Source organism: Echiichthys vipera (assembly GCF_963691815.1).
Source record: "Echiichthys vipera genome assembly, chromosome: 5".
In the NCBI taxonomy this organism is placed as follows: domain Eukaryota; kingdom Metazoa; phylum Chordata; class Actinopteri; order Perciformes; family Trachinidae; genus Echiichthys; species Echiichthys vipera.
In genome coordinates this window covers 23,295,140-23,315,944 of record NC_139830.1, presented here as the reverse complement: position 1 = coordinate 23,315,944, position 20,805 = coordinate 23,295,140, and the positions used below count along the sequence as shown (strand labels likewise).

The 20,805-nt window shown below is 40.9% G+C and overlaps 1 protein-coding gene across 4 annotated transcripts in view; it reads right to left on the bottom strand.

Annotated features, from left to right (window-relative positions):
- LOC310946718 (neurobeachin-like) overlaps window positions 1–20,805 on the bottom strand; it is a gene marked incomplete at both ends in the record, with an annotated part of 214,607 nt that overhangs the window by 79,998 nt on the left and 113,804 nt on the right. For 2 of the 4 annotated variants that reach the window (XM_083913262.1, XM_083913263.1), the window contains 7 exons: window positions 4,827–4,993; window positions 7,538–7,646; window positions 9,306–9,370; window positions 13,928–13,989; window positions 17,780–17,913; window positions 18,701–18,820; window positions 19,576–19,699. In XM_083913262.1, the coding sequence (XP_083769388.1) occupies window positions 4,827–4,993; window positions 7,538–7,646; window positions 9,306–9,370; window positions 13,928–13,989; window positions 17,780–17,913; window positions 18,701–18,820; window positions 19,576–19,699 (781 nt within the window). The remainder of the gene's footprint in view (window positions 1–4,826; window positions 4,994–7,537; window positions 7,647–9,305; window positions 9,371–13,927; window positions 13,990–17,779; window positions 17,914–18,700; window positions 18,821–19,575; window positions 19,700–20,805) is intronic. The other 2 variants (XM_083913264.1, XM_083913265.1) reach the window with 2 other exon arrangements.

Below are 20,805 nucleotides of genomic sequence, written 5' to 3'. Positions count from 1 at the left end.
TAATGTTAATTAATAGAACTGGTCCTTTTTTTATACTTAAAATGGCATCCAGATATGCAGATCTTTAATGGCAGGGATTCCACATGTCAGGAAAACCAAAAGGGCATCCAGCAGACACTAAAAACCAGAGCGAGGAAATGTGAAAACATTGTCTATCAACAAGCACATTCCTCAACAAACAGCTGCTGGATAAAAAAAAAAAGAAAACACTGCATCAAAAAGTGGCAAATGGCAACCATATGGTGATGAGCATTTCTTAGCCCACTGCTTTCAAAGTAACCCATAAACTAAGGAAAAAATACACAGTCATTTTCTCTATAAAAACACATCCAGTTTGATCATGCGTCTGTCGAATGCCAAGTGTGAAGTGACTGTGCGGCCAACATCATGATCAGATTACCACAGAGGGCTACACATGGTATACAAGACTTTCATCTCTTTCATTCCACCATTGCTTATCATCACTATACTCAACAGTGCTGCAGACCAAGCTAAGATCCAAATGCTTCTAGTTATTAGATATGACTATTCTTTTGTAGATTGAGAGATAGAGAATAGACACATGGACGAACGGTTATTGGACAAAGACAAAAGGGAACCAACACAGCAGCAACAAGATTACCTCCAGGTCATCTGGTGTAATGAAGACAGACGTACACGATCAGACGAGGGATGAGGATCCATACTGTAGGTGAACTTCCCTGGAACGCCAGCTTTGTGGGTCCCCATCTTTCATCGGAAATGGGGCAGAGTCAGGCGATGCCCAGCTCAATTTCAAAACTCGATGAAATTGATGATTGTGTGAATGGGCCTCTTTCCAGAGATAATTAGCACAGTGTGCAAGGTTAAGAGTGCCCCACGGGAATAGAGCCTGGTGTAGGTCAAGAACAAATGCAAGTCGAGAGAATATCAGCTTGCAAGAACAGAGGAGCGTCATGTTATGAATACGATCTGATTAAATGAAGAATAAAAACATTATCACTTGCAAGCTGTTTTAAAAGGAGCAGCATTTTATTGAATCTGTTCTAGATGGTGGACTGAAAAATGAAAGATGGTATGCAGAGCACCAAAAATAGCATTGGGGGGGAGTGGGCAAAATAGAAACCTCTAAAGTCTGCATGCAACACAGAGCAAAAAACGGGCACTGATTTTATAGTGGTTTCTAGGATTACCCATTTCTACTTTATTGTTATTATTCTAACAGGATACATTACATGATCACAAGCATTTGCAAAGAAAGTAAATAAGAAGATATGCCTTTTGCTACTCTGGATGTCAAGGAGAAGAATATTTTTGAATTGTATCCATTATATTGTGAGTCTGATTTTTGTTTATACTATCAGGAGCAACCAGAGACCTTGGCCTTGTTTTTCTACCCCAGAGGGGCCATCAGACCTCAGACCCTTTGAGGCTGTATGGCCCTCTCTGGTGCCCCCAACCCCCATGTGCTAGTGGACTTCTATTAGAATTGATAACCCTTTCGGGCGAGACCAAATACTCTGCGCACATCGTGCGTAAAAAGGTTCCTTCCATCACAAAGTTATTATCCACGGGCAGATTGTTACCATTCATCTAGTGTGAGAGATGAAACTCACTGTTAGTCAAGGGAAACGGCTGTTTCATTGCCTTACCACAGATCAATATATGCCGCCATTTTCCTTTCTCTCCTCTGCTACAAAAAAGTAATTATACACAAGAAATGTTGACAATCAATAGACTAGTCAGGTAAGGTTAAGGTCTGCTGTGGGGGCCAGTGGAGGCTCCTCTGTCAGCTGTCACTGATGCTGCTGATGTGAACACGGATGCCCATATGGGAACAAAGGGAGGTTTGTCTCTTTCAGCCCCCTTTTACATTTCTGTTAGGGTGATTGTGTCGAAACAATTAGTACCAAACGAGTGCTGGTAAAAGAATGGTAGACAGTGAAGCAAGAGAGATTGACTGAAGCTCAGATGGTGAATATTTAAGTGTCCGTAGTTTATACAGTAGGTGTGCCTCAGTGTGTGTGTGTAAGGCTAAATCACCTGCACACAATGTGAATGGATCAATCATCAATAAAAATACATTGTATACAGTAAAAAAAAATGCAATAAAAAATGCGGTTATATAAAATACTAATGATAGGGTTCACACTGTATATGTCACTCTGTAATTCTTACTGTGTATTTCAAATGTTCGATGAGTTAGAGATTTTTGATGAGAGAAACAAATGGTTGCTGCTTAATTTACTCTTAAGTAGTATGAGATAACTGCAGAATGAGAGAGACTTTATAGTATTATCACGGTTGAGGTAGCCCTATGCTGCAAATGTGGTGGACGTTATTCTTCAATGAATTCATCAGCCTCGCCTTGACATCTACTTTCACTTTAGACGAGCATGAACTTTATAATCCACTGGCAGGGTTCAGAGGTCAACAGCAGAGGGGACCAGAGGGCAGAAAAAAATCACTCTCTCCCTGGAAAAAACTCTGACATCCAATTTTCAACTTGATTTATCAGTGTAAAGCTAAAATTGATAGTGTGTCATTACTGGGTAGGGAGCTGTCTTGGAGAGATGTATCAAAGCCTCCTCATTTTGATTTAGCGCGGCGGATCAATACAACCCTATACTGTTTCAATTTGAGGAGTATTGATTTTCCTATGCTGACTCTATACAGGGGGACATTCATCATCAAACAAGCATATAGTATGATCTAACAGGACACCCATAGGGTCTGATCTGCTTATTCTTCACTTAGATCACATGGCTGCAGAGCAGCTGTTTTCAAGCCTTGCACAGAATATTTCCTTGTCGTTGGCTGATGTCGGATGTGCCGCAACACAATTTCTTACAACGAGAACAACGGCTCAAAATGGAGCGGCCTTCAGAAATGCAGACATGTGCAGATGTCTGTAATTCAAACAAAACAGATGCATCTAACAGTAGGCTGGGAGGTTAGATCAATCTAATGAGCACTGTTGAAAACACGATGGTGAAACATATAAACATATAAAATATACTAGTTTCTGCCCCATGCCTGCCTTAGAATAATTGTGTTTATAATATATCCAAGACAAATAATACATATTCTTTGGTATGTCTCCAGGCAGAACTTAGCAGTAAAAGGCGAAGCAATTTCTGTGCATGAGGGTGAAAACAAACATTAACAACTAAAGTCTCTCTCTCTCTCTCCCTCCCTCCCTCTCTCTCCCTCACAGACATAACAGACAGCCACCTCAAAATGCTTGAGGGCTTTATATCTTACAAGAGCAGCATAAATGGGAAAGTTAATGTAGCATTGAATAAGACTAAGCTGCTGAACTGCAACACTGCCCTGAGCTTGTGAGCATATTGCATCATTTTTCTTCACCAGCAGGTTAACATTAAATTTGAATTTGTTGGAAGTTTTGCGGCATCATTTACAATGCACCCACGCTCAATAACCTTTTGTTTCAATGCAAATGCTTTGCCTCTGAGAGGGGCTCCATAAATATTTGAACAAGAGCCCAGAATTCAACCCAATAGATTTTGTCATGCGTACTTCTGCTCAGGTTCAGTCAGCTTGATGAAAATCTGAACTGTAGCCTTCACAATCACGGCCAAAATATATTTTCATTTGACAATATCTATGATACTAAACACAATTTTTGTACGCTTTCAGTTTCTCTTTGGTAGTCCTGAAATGAAGGGCCTTAAAAACATCAACAGAAAATGACAGGGTGAATAATGCCAATATACAGTATATACATTTGATATCATGAAGTACTGTAGATATTGGCCACAGTGCATAATCTTCCTTAAAGCCATAAAAAAAGAAACCAAATGTAGCTGCTTATGACATCTGCTGTTTCGGGGGGAAACTCTTTGAACTTTACTGCAAGTCAAAGACATAAAATATAGCCGTAAAAAGTAATTACCCCAGCTAGAAAATTTTTCATGACAACAGTTAACGGTTTAAGATATGAAACAAACCTAATTTCAGTGAATACGGTTGAACATCTGCATTGTATTTTCAAAATGTTATAACAAAACCAAAGCTACTGTTTCAGGAGAGAAAAAATTCGTTTTGGCAAATCAGCAGTGGTTGGTTGTATTCTGGTCCTGCAGAATACAGCTCACAGCAGTGATCCAAGTATTTGGATTCCTTTTTGGGTGAACATTTTATTCTCTCCCCGGACATTTCTGCATCTGACCTGTTTCCAGTTATGTTGATTCTTTCACGGACAGGAATGATGCTGCAAGCAGCAACTGCAGCTTCCCCATTCAGACTTTATAACAATTGCATGTATGCTGCAACATCTGTAACAAAAGATAAATGCTCAAACTCTCAGCTTTCAGCTTTAACAGTATGTTGTAACACCTCTGTTTGTCTAATATAACCAGCTCTTGATCCTGCCACTCCACTCTGTATCTGTGGGACCATGTGGATGCAGGTGAGAGGTGGGAGGCAGAGCAGGAGAGCCTGTGGTTATTTTAACAGGGCCCATGGGGAAGTCTGCAACTACCGCCAGGTGCTGGGCTGTGTTACTGAGAGGGTCAATGAATGCCTGGACAACACTATAGAAACACCCCAACCCCCTTCTTCCCCTCCTGCTATCCCGGTCTGTCGGAAGAATGGCCAATCAGCTGTCCCCAGGGGATTAAGCCACTCCACACTGTAATTGCGTTTGCTGACCCGATTGCTGACCCTATCGGATCCTGTGAAAATGACATTAACTGGTGGTCCCCCCCCACCGCCCCCCATCACTGCAGAGTTTTGTGAACAGGTAACTTTTGTCCTCTAGAGTGAACCTAACGTTGAGCAGCTATGGTTCATGTTAAAGACGTAATGTAAGTGTGAGGGCTTACCTCTGGGCCAGCGTCCCCCAGGCACCATGCTTGTTGGTGAGGATGTTGACGATTTTCTGCTTTAACTGGTTGGCTGTAACATGGTCTCGGTGTTTGGCCGCACTGATCAGGTGGTCACACATCTTCTCTTCTTCTTTTCTGTCAGCAGCATACTGGGCACAGTTGGACTAATTTAAGATTTAAAAAAAAAGGGGGGGGGGGGAGAAAAATATGAAGTGTGAACCTCATTAGTATATTTATGGCTCTCAGTACAGTATCCACTGCTAAAAGTGATGTCTGACATTGTACTAATAGCATTTGAGAATGTTTTACTTGAATAAGGCCGGAATAATATATACCCTCTAATGGAGCATTTGTCACACTGAAGAATGTTATGGCTTCATTCAACACACTTGAGTGCATAAAGATATTAGTGGACAGCTGAGAGATATATTTCTGCTCCCTTGGAGGAGTGTAGTAAATCATGGCGAGCACATGAAGGCAGTCCATTCCCTAACTGCGGACAGATGAGGCTCCCTGCTAGGTAGCCATAGATGGTGCTATTAGAGGAGAAGAGAAAATACTCTAATAGATCCACAAAGAATATAGTCTGTCAGGGTTAACAAATCTTCACTGCCATTATGTAGGGGGGTATGTTATTGTCCCCCGGTATAGGATTGGTGTTAAACATAAATATGCAGCCATGTTTAAGAACAAATGTACCAGAAGGACACAGATGTGCAAAGATGAAATAAAAAAAATATTGATCCTACCATAGTCCAAGTAATGTTTGATATATAAGTGTCAGAATGATAAAGTTAATAATCAATTTAAAAATGTATTGAAAAATGGGGATATTGGTTTTATATACATTTTCAGAAGTCATTGCAACTCCCTTAGTGTTCCAGGTGGCTAAAAGTGATCTAGGGGAGCACATCTGACTCTATCTTTGCAGCTAAAACAAGATTGTCTCACTATTCCACCCTGGGGGAACTCTTGCTAATATTCAAAATCTAATTTGCTAACAGAAGCTGGAAGTTAATTGAATTTCCTGCTTCAAATTTGAATTCTGTCAGATGCTATACTTCAACGTATTCTTCATACGGCGGATAACTCAATCTCTGCTTGTCACCTCACATCACCACATGACGCCATGACAAATATCAAACGTTATTTATCGCTTTATAGCATATGACGCTTCGCCCTGACACCAGCTTAATTGTAAAAATGTCTTATCTGCGTCCTGAATCTTCAATCTTGGAGAGTGGGTAATAAAGTAACATCAGACCTAGATGAAAAGTGTAGGCTGTCTCGAGCTGGCAGACAGAACGGATGGGGCCAGGTACACTTCCCCCTTCTCCTGACATTGCATATCTAGCAGTCTCTTCCAGTTTATCTAGCAGGTCAAGGATCCTCAAGAACTGTATATCAAGCAGCTGTTTGAGGATGGCTGCTTTTCCAAGATAAGAAACTCATCACTTCTCACATGTACTGACTGCTAACAGAGGTGGCGAGCGTTTACGTATATCTGTGTGTGCGTGTGTGTGTGTGTGTTTGTGCGTGGGTTTGTGTGATTACACAAACAATGTGTCTCGGAATGTTCTATAATAATCTAACAACCATTTTAATACAGCAGGATCTTTTAATATATTTTGTATTTTTATATATATTTTTGTGGAATTTATTTGCTTCATGTTCTAATTTGGTGACAAGTTTGCACTGAAAAATAAAAGGACCGTGTATATTCCTATACTACTAGAGGGAGATAAAAAAAAAATTCATTACTGCAATACAATTAATATTCAGACATTGCTTAATTCTTGTAAGCATTCCCTTTCAAGTCTGAGATAGGAGTGGTTTGATTCGGGTGTACTAAATACAGACTCAGAGGGCTATCTCCTAAGTTGGTTGGCAAATGTCATCAAAATCAAATTAAGTATTCTTTTCTACTGGTTACTAAATCATTTTATAGGAATTTTTAAGGGTTAGGATGACTAGGATTTGTTCAGAGTTCACTAAAAGATTGACAAAATAATCTATTTTTACAAAAGACGGTACAATTTGACGTTGGGAAAATCAGTGATCTGCAATAATGCTATTTACTATTGATTGTACTCTCTATTGTACAATATTTTGTATATAGTTTGCCCCAATCCCTTTATATGGGAAAGCTTGGCACAGAAGCAAAGAAGCTAAGCAATGCACTGCCGTGAATGGGGGGAGCAGAATTTTTCCGCTTTACGCTGCCATCAGACAACCCTTTCTTTGGCACTACATTATGTCAACTGTAGAACTCTGTATTCTTACTCACTGAGTATTGTATAACACTGCAGATAAGCTGGTTGGGTCATATTTTACGTGGTTTATGGAATAACAACCACAAGAAAATAAAAATTAATAAGTATGACAGCAACAACAACATTCTGTTCACTGTGTTTGACAGTTGAAATGTAGTGGCAAATTAAATAGTCTGATTGGTAAAACAGTGAAGGTATTTGAAATATAGAGTACACTAAAACTTATAGATTAAGGTGTATGATAGAGAGATTTTTTTTAAGGTTCCTTAGCTTCTGTGTCAGGACTCATGTCTGCTTCTCTGAACTAGGGGCATGCCCTGCCATCTACTGTAGGTAATACACTGACAATGGATAAGCACCTCATACAACCACACTTCAAAATATCCAAATCACCCCTTTAAGTTCAGATGCAAGGAAGTATGGCACAGCTTATACCTCAAACTCTGCATGTTTGTGGACGTCCTCTGCTCGCTGTCTGTTCAGAATGAACTCGGCCTCGTTGGCAACCCGAACTATGTGGTCCTTCATAGCATGGCAGAGCAACCTTTAATATTACAGAGAAAGTCAAATGCAGCATAGATTCATACACATATTATCATTGAATTGAATTAGGAAATATCCTGTTTTATTAGCTAAAATCTGTTGTAACGATGCTCTTAAGGAAGGAGCAGTGTTAAGGAAAACAGCTCATCAGGATTGTGCAACATTCTGCTTGTTGAAAGAGCAGACATAGTAAACAGCATCATTTGTCTGTGTTATGTTGCAAGGCTGCAGGTCAGTGACAGATCCCTCTGTAGCATTAAGGAAGGAATGGGGTGTCATTAGAGCATTGAAGCCTGTCTGGCATACTCCTGATTGACTGAGCATCCCTTCCCACTGACCAGAACATCAACCCTGTGCCTGTATTGCTGACAAGTCTGGCCGTGAACGACTTCTCACATGGCTGACTCTGGAGGCTCCGTGGTCTCCACCCACATTCACATTTAAATTCCAGTATCTTTAATAATTGAGAACACCCTGGCTACTGTGTGTAGATTACATGCCATTTTACACACCATTAGGCTAGCTTTGTTTTAATTAAAGCAGCCCCTGTTCCTCTCCATTGCTTGATACAGACTGTAATTTCCCTCCTGTCCCAAGGAGAGGCAGTAATCCCGAGACTGCATTCATCAGCTGCTATTGCCTCTTTAACTGTTGACAAGCCCTTATTAATAGACAGACGTTCACCGCTCAAACAACGTGGTTGACAATGCCATGCTTGGTTTTGAATCCAAGAGTAGATGTGAAAGCCGGTTGAAGACAAATATATGGAGACAGAAAACGAGATATTAATGCTCAATACTGAACTTTTGTGTAAATATTTTATAGATTGGTAAAACTAATAAATTCAGCTATTCACTATTGGTCTGGCCTTCAACTGCATCAACATGGATACTTCTCTCACAGGGATGGTGCCACAGCAGTCATGCTAAAAAGGCATTGTTAGTAATCCAATAAAGTGATCACTTTACTTTCAGTCATTTCAGGGCATTTTCAGTATGTTTGATTGCGGCTTTGCTTGAAACAGAGAAACAGAACACAGCTACCTGCTGTAATGTTGTTGCACATACAGCAGAAACAACATCTTTGTCAGCCACGCCTTGTAAGGCAAACAGATTTACCAGACTCTAGCTACCTCTAGATCTGTCTAGTTAAGCAGAGCAGGTGTGCAGAGACTTGAATAATACTGGGAAATTATCTGTGTCAGCAGCACCCTGGACAGCGCCGTGTGGCCCTACTGACTAAAGCTCTTTGTTCCAGGGCCAGCAGGGGACTCAGAGGAGCCTGGCTCGGCTGAAGCAAGAGCCCAGGCATAGAGAAGGCCTGGCCAGATGGGTCAGCAGATGGACAAGGAGGCTGAGCCGCCCCTGATCTGCTATGGAAAACCCTGAGTCTGGCCACACCCAGAAATGAGAGGAAGAGGGAGGGAGACAGAAAGAGAAACACACTGGGATGTACAGTATAACTGGCAGATACAGAGATATAAGAAGGCAGACAATAAGAGAGGCTGAACACACTCTAGATATTCTTACTTTACCTAGTCACTGCAATCTTATTTACTGTCCCCCCCCTACAGAGCAGTCACATTTTTAAAGCACATGTTGATAAAAGAAGGATTATTTAAATAATTAACTTTATGTATTAAAGTAAAAGGACGCATTACCTTCCTTCATTGATTAGCTCAATGAAAGCCAGGCCAGCGTTCTTCTGAATAGAGTTCTGCCATTCCTGAAATGAAACAATTTGTGATCCATTACTTACAGAAGCCATGCACATTTGTTTTGTATTTGGGCTGTAATGGGAAGTTAAACATTCTGATAACCCTTTATACTTGCATCCTTTAAATCAATATTAGATAGAAAAAATCAGTAAGGCTAGTTTTCCAAAAAAGGCAGCAGAGCTAAAAGCTAACAGTTATGGAAAAAAGCACTTTCTCAGACAGCTTTAATTTATCAAAATACCCTTTTGATCCAATATACAACATGAATCACATTTCACCATCTAAATGGCATTCTTAAACTGTAATATAGATTCAATTTCATAGCTTGTAATTCAAGTGGGTAAAAGAAAGCATTAAGTTCATATATCCTTTGAGGGAAAAAAAGATGGCTATAAAAAGTTGAAATGCTACACAGCCAGTGTGACCATCCTGTCTTCCTCTGTGAAAAGATCTGTAAACACAGGAGATATGTAATTGTGGGATGAAACTGTATCCTCTCACTTAAATACAGCCATTTCCTCTGTCCCTTACAGTGACAGATTACTGAGCAGGCTCACTGAGCCCTGCAGTGTGCGCCTGGAAGGGATCCGAGCCCTGGGCCAGAGTGCCAGCACTTGCTGTCTCACAACATGCTCTGGAAATGATTAAAAAGCAGTTTGAGAGCGTGCCTTTCACTGTGGGAAATTCAGCTCTCCTGTACCCTCACTGAGGTGCAAATGGAAGAGAAAACAGAGAAGGCCACAGTTCAAAAGAGGAGGGAAAACAGAGGAAAATGAAGGAAAAAGGTTTTCAGTCCTGAGGGCTACTAATGTATATGAAAGGCAAGGCTGGTCTCATATATAAAGAGCCTTTGAAAGAGTATATCCATTTGAAATTTACAGAAATAAATATGGTCATTTCTACAGAAATAATATTGGGGGGTGTAGTCCATAGCTGTAGACCAGTGACATACACTGCATGTTCTATGTCAATGTTTGGACAAGGTAAGCAGCATTTGTTGTGTATAGTACCACAGTAACTGACATTGATATTATTATGTTTGGGCATGTGTTTTTGTACAGTTGTCGTGCCTGACACATGCAGGTTCATGCAAGAGTACACAGCCTGACCCTACAATGCGTTAAGTCAGGGAGATGGTGCTGACAAACTGCTGAGCATCTGGTCTCCAAATGTTCCCTATGACCCCCTTCCTCTGCTACAGTATCTGCCTGGAATAAGCTGTTCTTGATTTGGACAGGGATCATGTACAGCCAGTCTTCTGAGGGTCTACTTGCACCATGCTCACGTGACAAAAATAAATACAGAAATCAAGGCAGATGTGATGTGACACTTAGGCGTTGCCAGGATAATGGCAGCAGGTCAGTGGAGGTATAGCATGAACTAGTCAAATTTAGTATCTTGTCTGAGGTATGCTTGTTGACAGCTGAGATAGCACTTCAGAGGCTCTCTTTATTCTTTGTTTTTTTTACTGGATAACAGAGCTCCCAGAGGAGGCTGCCTTTGATTGCAGAGATTCCTGTGCTGCCCATTTGAAGGGAATTAGGCATGACGTGCACCTCCTTGGAAAAAAAAGATCTAATCCTTGATGTAAATGAAGACCATGACTAGGGTGCAGCACCTCTGGCTGTTGGAAGTTTGTTTAGTAACTCGATATTTTTGTAATTTGATTTTAAACTGCATTTATTGAGTTTTTGGCCTTTTGGGAGGCAGAAGAGCTCCACAATAAAAGCAGTCTTAACATTTTGTCGCCCTGTGTTGTTGTTAGGACCAGCATGCACGGACAACGTTTGTATACCCTCGTGTTTCAGGCAACCTGAAAAATTAAATTCCAATAGTCACTCAGTTTTCATCTTAGGTTTTGTTTCCGCAAAATCCTAAGAAAAATTATCTCAAGGCTGTGTTTGTGCTGGACAGGTTGTATACAGCTTCTTTCAATCTTAATGAGAGGGATGACACTTAAGAGAATAGTACATTTGTTTGTAAAACAAATGTACTATACTCACAAACAATGTGCTAAAAGCTGCTAGAAAGGGAATCACAACACTGGGAAATAGAGAAACTGTAGGTTCACTTTGAGCAATGGTACTATTCTTCCAACTCCAAAAATATCCACTCTGCTTTGGTGGACCTAAAAATCCCACAACTCCCATCCCACAGAACAGTTTTCTGGCCTTGAGAAGATTTTCTCTCCTCCCACTTTCATCTTCCTGATATTCAGCAGGGCACTAAGTATTTGTGGTGTTTCAATCCAACCTGTCAGTGTGCGGGAGCTTTTGCTTTTTATCTGCTCTGCTCTGCTCTGTTATACTCTCCACATCTGCAGACCTTCCATCACTAAATCTCTGTGGCTCCACTCTAGATCCCTCCTGTATGTTTAAGCTGTTACAAGAAACAGAGCTGCTTGACCTTTTCATTCAGCTGCCCAGGCTGAGGAGAGACACACAGTGTCTGCAGCCATGGCCAGCCACAAGATGATTGCTGTGATTAGTATGCATAAATAAGAAAAAGGCAGATCATTAGCACTAATTCATTCATAAAACTGACAGGTCACAAAACAGAGAGGAACTAAAGGTCAGCTAACTGCCCTCCTTGCTGTCTTAAAACATTAATGTTGAAATGTGTGAGGGTTACATTGAAGTTGGCATTTTATAGTGATGTCAGGCAAAGCTCATCCTGCATTTGAGAAAGCGTGCTGTTCTTTTTCAGAGCACTTGAGATACAGCATGTGATAAAAAAGACATAAATTAGGAGTATATTGTCATGCAATCATCAGTTAGGACAAACATTTAATTTGCTCATGATAAAACAGTATGTATCAGCTTTGTCATCCAAAAGAGGAATTTGGAAGACCCAGATAACAACTATCCAGCATTACCTCCTCCAATGAGGTTATGTTTTCATCTTGGTTCATCTGTGTGTGTGTGTGTGTGTGTGTGTGTGTGTGTGTGTGTGTGTGTGTGTGTGTGTGTGTGTGTGTGTGTGTGTGTGTGTGTGTGTGTGTGTGCTTGTGCGTGTGTATGTGTGTATGTTTTGTGTCTTTGTTTGTCTTTTTTGTTTGTCAGCAGGATTCTAGAAAAACTACTGGTCATTTTTTCATTAACTTGGTTGAAAGTTTTGGAAAGGATCCTTATCACGGGGCATATACACAAATTATTTTTCACTTTCATTAACATTGTTAGATAGGGCATTTGTGCTGTATTCATGTGGTTTCAAAATAATCAAGAAAAATTAGATCCTGAATGGGAAAATTCACATTGCACTAACATTGTGGACAGGGCATTCCTTGGCAGAGGTCTGCACTCTCAGAGTGCCTTTCTAGCTACAGTGGGATGTTTAAACATATTAGCTGGCAACATAACTGGATTCATTACTAATAGTGAAGCACTAGGATACTAAGCAATGGCTCATCTTTATTTCAAAGGTTGTAGAAGGACACCAACCTATATGGTTCAGTTTCAAGGCCTCACTGTCTGATCGATATCTCAGCCTGAGTTTCATCTCCAGAGCCCCTAATAGCAGGAACCTCTGGAGCCGCAGTAATGCTATCTGTGTAAAGGGGGGATGGACTCAGACCCTTAACAGCATGCTGACGCTCTCATCTGCAATAAATCCTAGAGCTGGAAAAAGCAGCTTCCCACAGATACTCTACAGACAAAAAAGCAATGCAAAGAGGAGCCCGTCAAAAACCTTCAAAAGAGCAACAATAACTCAATTTTGGCTGCCCCATTTATGTTCGTTTTTTTGGAGGAAAGCTCCTGAATAATGGCCTCCATATAACAGAGGCTGAGCTCCCTGTTGAAGAGGGCTTTGGACTGCGGATACCATGGAGCGCGCATAGTGGCAATCCACCTCCTCAAGGCTCTGGCCCTGCAGTCTGGATCCACAAAGAGGCACCAAGTAATGGCTTCCTTATGGGCTCCCGACACAAGACTGATGGGCTGACAGAAGGTATGTTAAATATCTCCTGTTCTAACTGCTACATCGGGGCTTTGACCTTCTCTAAAACAAGGGCTTAACAAGAGATTCAGAGGGTCAGCTTAGAGGTGATCAGTCACTAGCAGCGTTGCATGAGGTCGGGCTTATTCTCTAGAAGAGGGCTCGGGATAAAAGCTCTGGGGTTTAGTGAGAAAGTCCCTGAATTCTCAGAGAGATGTCATCATAAGTTTTTGGACATTTTATGTCTGGAACATTTTACAACAACAAAAATACACTGATAACCTTCAGCAGATATCAAATTTAATTATTCTCTGATATAAGACCTTTCCCTTAGCATTAAACCATACATTTATATCAATATACCTGCAGTTTAAACAGGATGAATACTTTTTTTGTGTTGATATATCATTTATGAGTTATAGAGGTGAATGAAATGTACTATTGCATTGACCATGTCCAATTTGAACATAGCCCCTATTAGACCTCCACAAAGCGTTGACAGAAATGTCATTAAGAGAAGCAAAGTAGAGAATGGCATATTTCACAGGGAAGAGAAGAGAGGATGGGAGTGACAAAGAGACGCTGCGAGAGAGGATTGTGAAGAGGAGGAGAAAGAAAAAAAAACTCACCTGAGAACAAAGTAGCATAACGAGCTCCACCACTGAGGTGCTAGACTTCATACACACTAGACCTGTAGAGACAAAACCGATGAACTGCATTAGATAAACCATAAAGATATAATTCAACACTGAATATCTGGGGGTATAACCAGCAGTTATTTCATCAGGTATGTGGCAGTACAGCACAGTACTTAAATGCTTAATAATACATATTCTAATTTAAGTTTCGGACATACAATATAAAACTTGGACAATGCTATATGGTTTTTGGCATTAGGTAAATTTCCGGCAGTAACAAGCCATGTGTAAGCCTCTTAAACTGTGCTTCAAATTTTCCCATCATAAAACTGATAAAAATACAATTTGCATGTGCACAGAACAGACGCACACGTGCACCCACAACACACACACGCACACACACACACACAAAAGTGAACACAGACATTCACAGCTCCTTCCCTCATCTCCATTCTGTAGACACTGAGCTGCAGAAAGCAGACAACTCTCTAATGAAACAAGGGGCAGGTGTGAAAAGCTCATTTGCAGAAACAATGGCTTCAACTGGTCTCGTATTCTGCACTCCAGCTCCCTCTGTTGCACAGGGAACCATTAAAGGTGCAGTCATTAGTAAAAGGAAAGAATGCAACTCTAGGACTCATTATAGGCTGGCAGGAGTAGGACTCTTTGCCACACAGCTGCCTTTGTTTCATGGAAGACTCAGAGAACAAAAATATTCTCAGTCTTACGTTGTTGCATGAGATGTGCACTGTACAGTACAACATCTAAGATAAAAAATAACAGCATGCATTAACACAATGACTAAATTCTCTGGGAGTGACATGACAGTGCATAGAAGACATCTGAACACCTTTGCAGAGGGGAAAACAGCTGCCACACTGTATAACTTAATGATATATGGAACACTATCTATACCCTGCTGTAACTGCAGTGATAAACTGTTAAAATTTAAAATTTCACAAACAAATTGTAGCCCAACCACCAAAATTCAAAACACATGACGAGAACCTGCAACAATTTAATTTAGGTATTAAGACTAATACTGGGCAACAAAATATGTAATCTAATATCAAAACTAGATGTTAACATTCAAATACTGCACAATGTAACAAAGAATGTAAAATATTCAGAACACTGGATGGATGGATGTTTTGGTTGCTAGTTCCACATCCATCTCTATTCATAAGCGGAGAGTATCCAGGGAAGCGTATTGTAAATACTCTGAGAGGATGTGACCCTTCTCTTGTACACTCAGTGCCACTAGCTGACCTCTTGTTATAGCAGTGACATGCTGAGCCATAAGTCAGTCCAGTCTGACACAGGAGTCAGGTGGCCAACTGACCCTGGCCTTGTGCTGGTAGACAAACTAAATGCATTCTATTTAAACACGGCCTGCCAGTCCTTTCCTGTAAACAGGGCAGGGTTAAGGCACGGGTGAATGTGGTATTGTGGGGCAATGCGCCGGCAGGCTGGGCCACTCAGGGGACAGCAAGAAGCAGGCGGCAGGCATCACAACAGCAGCAGTGTTCATACACAGGACTTACCCACCAATTCCAAGTGTAAAGCTCAGGGTGCACTCAACATAATTGCCGCAGTGACCAAATGTCTGCAGGGGGGGTTGAAGGAATAGGGTGAGGCAAAGGGGCACACGGGGCACATGGGGCTTGACCCCAGGAAATCTAAGGAGTGATGGATGACTGGTAATTACTGGTAAATGGAGCGCCTTTGCACTACAGCACAGTATTTCAACTGTGAGCCTGGGAAGGGCCAGGAAGAAAAGGAAAAAGAGAGGGCGGAACAGCTCAACCATTTTGGACAAACAACGCTGCAACTGGGGCAGACCTGAGCAGCTCGATAAAGTCAAAGATTTAGAGTACATGTGCTAAATCTGTGCATTTGTTTTGTGTGATAGGCCTGCTCTAATTCATGTCAGGGTGCACTTTTCACAGACCCAGACAGGGTTAAACGCATCTTGTGAAGAGCACTGGGGCCCGAGCTGTCTATCTACGACCTTGTTTGTGGGGTTATACTCTCAGCTCAGCTCAGGTTTGTCAGCTTGGTCAGTCTGCTGACAGACTTTGAGTGAAAGGGTAACAGACATTTTCACACTTGTCAAGGCAATGCTACCTGATTTTTCATTCCTTTCCCCTGAGTTTAAGTGAGGAGCCTTAGCCACATGTGCATTGCATACCCACATGGCTATTTACATATGAATATGTATGATGTATGTAGGAAAACTACGGCTGTTTGTTGAACTTAACTGGCTATACTGCTAACATTGAAAAAAGCATACATACATGTATTTTTAATGACTGATTGGAAACTTACATTCCTGTAACAAATCCTTGTAAAAAGAGTTCTTTAAATTTCAAATCTAGATGCATATTTATCAAACAAAATAAGCTAAGCAAACTAAATATAATATTTGATATCATGTTATTTAAACACTATAATATTGGCAGCAATTAAATAAATTAGCTATTTGAAAGGGTAGCTAGGAGTGTAAACATAAATAAAGTGCAAAAATACAAATAAACTCTGCTCAGGAGACATGTCAGACTACTTCTTTCTGGATCCGGCTTTAATAAAGTCCCGGGAATGCATTCCTTCAGCCTGTTGTCATTCTCTGGATAGACTGCCGAAGCTAATATCAGTTTAGCTTACGCTTAAATGAAAAGACTTTGGCAGTGAGAAAACGCAGATATCATTTCACTTCGTACGAACTGCAAGTCAAGAGAATGGAGGCCACACGCATATATTCCACAGACAAATGTCTACAGAACCAGTCAGTGTGTGTGTGTGTGTGTGTGTGTGTGTGTGTGTGTGTGTGTGTGTGTGTGTGTGTGTGTGTGTGTGGTGGCAGTGTGTTCTTGTAAATGTAAGCCAAAACTAGCATTGGGAATAGAGTGGCGGAACACACACATGCAGGCAGACAGCTCATGAGGTTAGGCACAAGTAGCACTGTGACTAGAGACAGTAGAGACTGCCAACCTGGGGCCTGAGGAAAGCACTGGGAGCTTTCACACCACCACCACCAGGAAATAAGAATACAGGCCAGAGTGGAGTGCAGCAGAAGGATCACACATTTCGAAAAACACTGTGCAGAACAAAGCCAGCCAGGCCAGAACTTTAAATACTGTATGTGCAATGTGTTTTATTTTGTAATAGCACTTTAGCATCAACAAGTCATTACTTCATTATCTCTAAATAATTAACAAGGTCTCAGTAAGCATCTATACTTCATATTACTTCAAATGTAATTAGATCTGGGTTGGACTGTTCATAAAATCTGTTGGATTTTTTATGCCACAAAACAGAAACACATTTTTTTCGAAGTAAATACAGCTAAAGATTTAGATTTTCCTACAATGGCAAAACTTCTCACTGAAAATCACTTCCTGTAAGCAAAACAAACAAAAATAGAAAACAAACTAAAAAAAATGCAAATAAAAAAAAGACAAAATCCAACAAGCAGTAGGGTGACCTGGTGATACTAAAAATATCACTGGCACGAGGCAAAGGGACGCCAATTATTTCAATATTCATTTTGAATGTGACATCTGCTGTGACTATAAAAACACTGATGTTTAAAAATACTTCATCTCAGAATAATCCTCAATATGTGGAGTGGATAATGAAGAAGACAAAACACACAGGCGTTGCAAGATGAATGAAAGGGGAAGCAGATTTAATCAGACTGTGACAGACTCCCAGCTTGTGTGCAAAATAGTGACTCTCCTGTCAACACCTACTACTGCGTATGCATCCATCAATGAGGCAGCTAGTGTAGAACATGCAACGGTAGGGTGGTGGGGGCAGGTATCCACACGTACTATACAACACCTGTACCTTCTATGAGCAGCTCCTGCCCGTGGCTGCCCAGCAGGGTGCGTGACAGAAAGGGTGCAAAGTCCACGAATATCTCTCTCAGCAGGGGTGCCACCTTCTCCAAAGCCCTCTCCAGCTTCGTAGTAATGCTGTCAAAGAAAACATATCAAGAAAGAAGTCACAAAAGGATAATAGACACATCAATTAAAATAGAAATGTAAGGGAGGTAGCACTGTGCCCTTCCATCAAGGGTAAGGCAGAAAAAGAGCAGTCAACCCAGTGCACACAGCTAACACCAGTTAGTGTGTAGACTGACAGAGTCCTTGTGGGTGCAGAGGGTAACTAACACATTTCAGAAGATGCAAACCAAGCTGGGTACCCATCAGATTATGGTTACTATCACTCTCATGTTGTCAAAAGCCATGTTGCACTTTTTTTTGCATTTGAAGAGGATTTCTCAGCAGTTGTTTGCATTCTTTGTTGTCACGTGTTACCAGGGTTGCACATGGGATCGCATTTGTTTCAAGGCTGCAGAGGGAAGTTCCTTATCTCCTACACACTCACTACATGCTGCTGCATGACATTATCGAAGCACCTCAGGGAAACTGTGAGCTGGAGTCATGCAACCATACAACTCAGGCTGTATACAAGCAGAGATACGACTCAAACTGCAACATATCTCTGTGCTCTTATGTGTATACACACAGATACTAGGCAACGTGAGGAGAGTAGAGGCTTGCTTTCCCAGCTAAGATGGGCAGAAAGCAGCAGGATAGAGGGGAAACAGAGAGAGAGGAAAGGTTTGGTTTAGGATTTGGATAGAGTGTGTAGTGTAATCTGCCTTCCAGCATCCTGGGAAAACACAGCAGAGGGATGACAGACTAGCATTAAAAGCAGTGTGAAGGGGGCCTAGGTGGCTAACATAAATGTCCTTGCCTAAGACACTGGCCTGCATCTCTGGAGGCTGCTTGTAATCCTGTGAGGGAGCTAAAGGGTTTGAGCTCAGGAGGTGTCAGTCCCTGGCGTAGTGGACACTGGTCCACTTCACAAAAGGCACTGAAATAGAGAGAAAAATGGAAAATGAAACCACAGGCAGTAGTTGTAGGCGACTTAACATTTGGGATCATGGACTACTTCAGATAAAAGTAAAATACATATTATAAAATACATAATTATACTGATATGTATTTGTTATTTTCAGTAGACTGGGGCAAGCAATTCAGCTTGGATATTCAGATTTTTCCTCATCTGTAAACCATAGATGTAAGGCTCTGCAGCGAGATAGCACTATCATTGACTTCACAGTTACGCTAAGTGATGTCGGTAACTGCTGCCATGGCAACTGAAAAGAGAAAGAGAGAGAGAGACTCTAGAGAAAGACCTGGCCTTTCAGCAGTCAATGGTAGAGCAGGACTAAGGACGTCTGTCACAAACTATTAAGAGCAAGTGAGGAAGATGAGTCAAGGTTACAACAAGATACACACACAGAAATAAATGTGCACAAAGAATTAGGCCAAACTTTGCAATAGTGTTCACAAAAAAAAATCACGTCTGTTTATCCGTGTTCTTTTGTTTGACTATACAGAGACAAAGACAATTGTCTCGTAAATGGTATGTACCACCGCAGTTATCCATCAAATCATATCAGGGGGAAAAAGTCAGTCAGTTCAGAAGGAAAGCAAAAATGTAGAAAAGACAAATGTTAAATAAAATGTGTATGACAGATATGTTTCACAAAATAACTGAGTTCACTAACTGAGTTCACTAACAACAAAATATGAGTATGAGTGAACAGGAAGCTCCCTGTTTACCTCATGTTTTCTTCTGTGTCTTCAGGCATGGGCGCCACCGTCTGCACGGCCGGCAGATTCTTACTTGTGGCTCCGTTGACAAAACTAGAGGAAGAGGAGGTAGACGGGGCTGCATCAGTGGCTCCTGCAGGGAAGACCAACAGAAGCATGCAACATAAATATGTATGTCTTTAATAAGGTTTAATAATTTTACCGAAAGGTAAATATTAATTATCAGGTAACGAAAACACATTTAAAGTAAAATATATCTGTAGTATAACACTACAACCTAAAAAATAAAAAAAATAAGGATGTTGACTACAATAACATCTTAGTTTCACCTCCAGAGGCTTTAAATCATAATTATATATTAAATATAATTTTCACATCTGTGTTTCACTCTCTCTCACCCAACCAGTCAAGGCGGCCTACCTAGAGCCAGATTCCCAAGGTTTTCGCCTGTTAAAAGGAAGTTTTTTTTCTAAAAATGTGCATGCTAATGGAGGATTGTTGGATCTCTGTTAATCAAAGTGTGCTTCAGACCTACTTTATATGGAAAGTGTCCTGAGATAACATCTGTAATGATTTGACACTATAAATACTATCTAATTTAATTATGTAACAGCACACAGACTGAAATAATTTAAAGAAGAAAAAAGAATGGGAAGTTCTAAAAAAAACATTCACAATCTGGCCCCTGACAGTAGTGTGTGTGTCACATCGTGCACCAATTAATTAATTAATTAATTAATTAATTATCCTAGTGTGCCTACGCTGGCGATGGAGCTATTTTGCTAACTAAGAGGACAAAGATGAAGAATCCCCTGACATACCAAAACAACACTGCACCAAATGTTAACATATTACATTCGGTTTTGGTGTCAAAGCCAAAATGAGGGTGTCAGGACTGCAGTAAGTTAAAAAGGTGAGCCTGGAGTCTCAAGTGTAAAATCATTATGACTGTCCTTGTGAGATCATGGGGTCTAACTGAAAGCACGCTTTGACTTGGATACATTTCTCACATTCCTGCAGGGGGGCTCAGAGAGGAGAGGGAGACTTTTTTTATTTTTTTAAATGGAGCACATTAAAAAGGTGTTGCAGTTCTTAATGGTTCTTGGTGTTAAGTGGGTCCTTTCAGAGACCCAGACTACAGGAGCCCTGAGGTGGAACTGGCAGCAGAGCCCCATGAGAAGCAACGTGACAGCAGGGCGACGGTTAGTATCAGTCAGGAACATACGGGGAACAGGAATA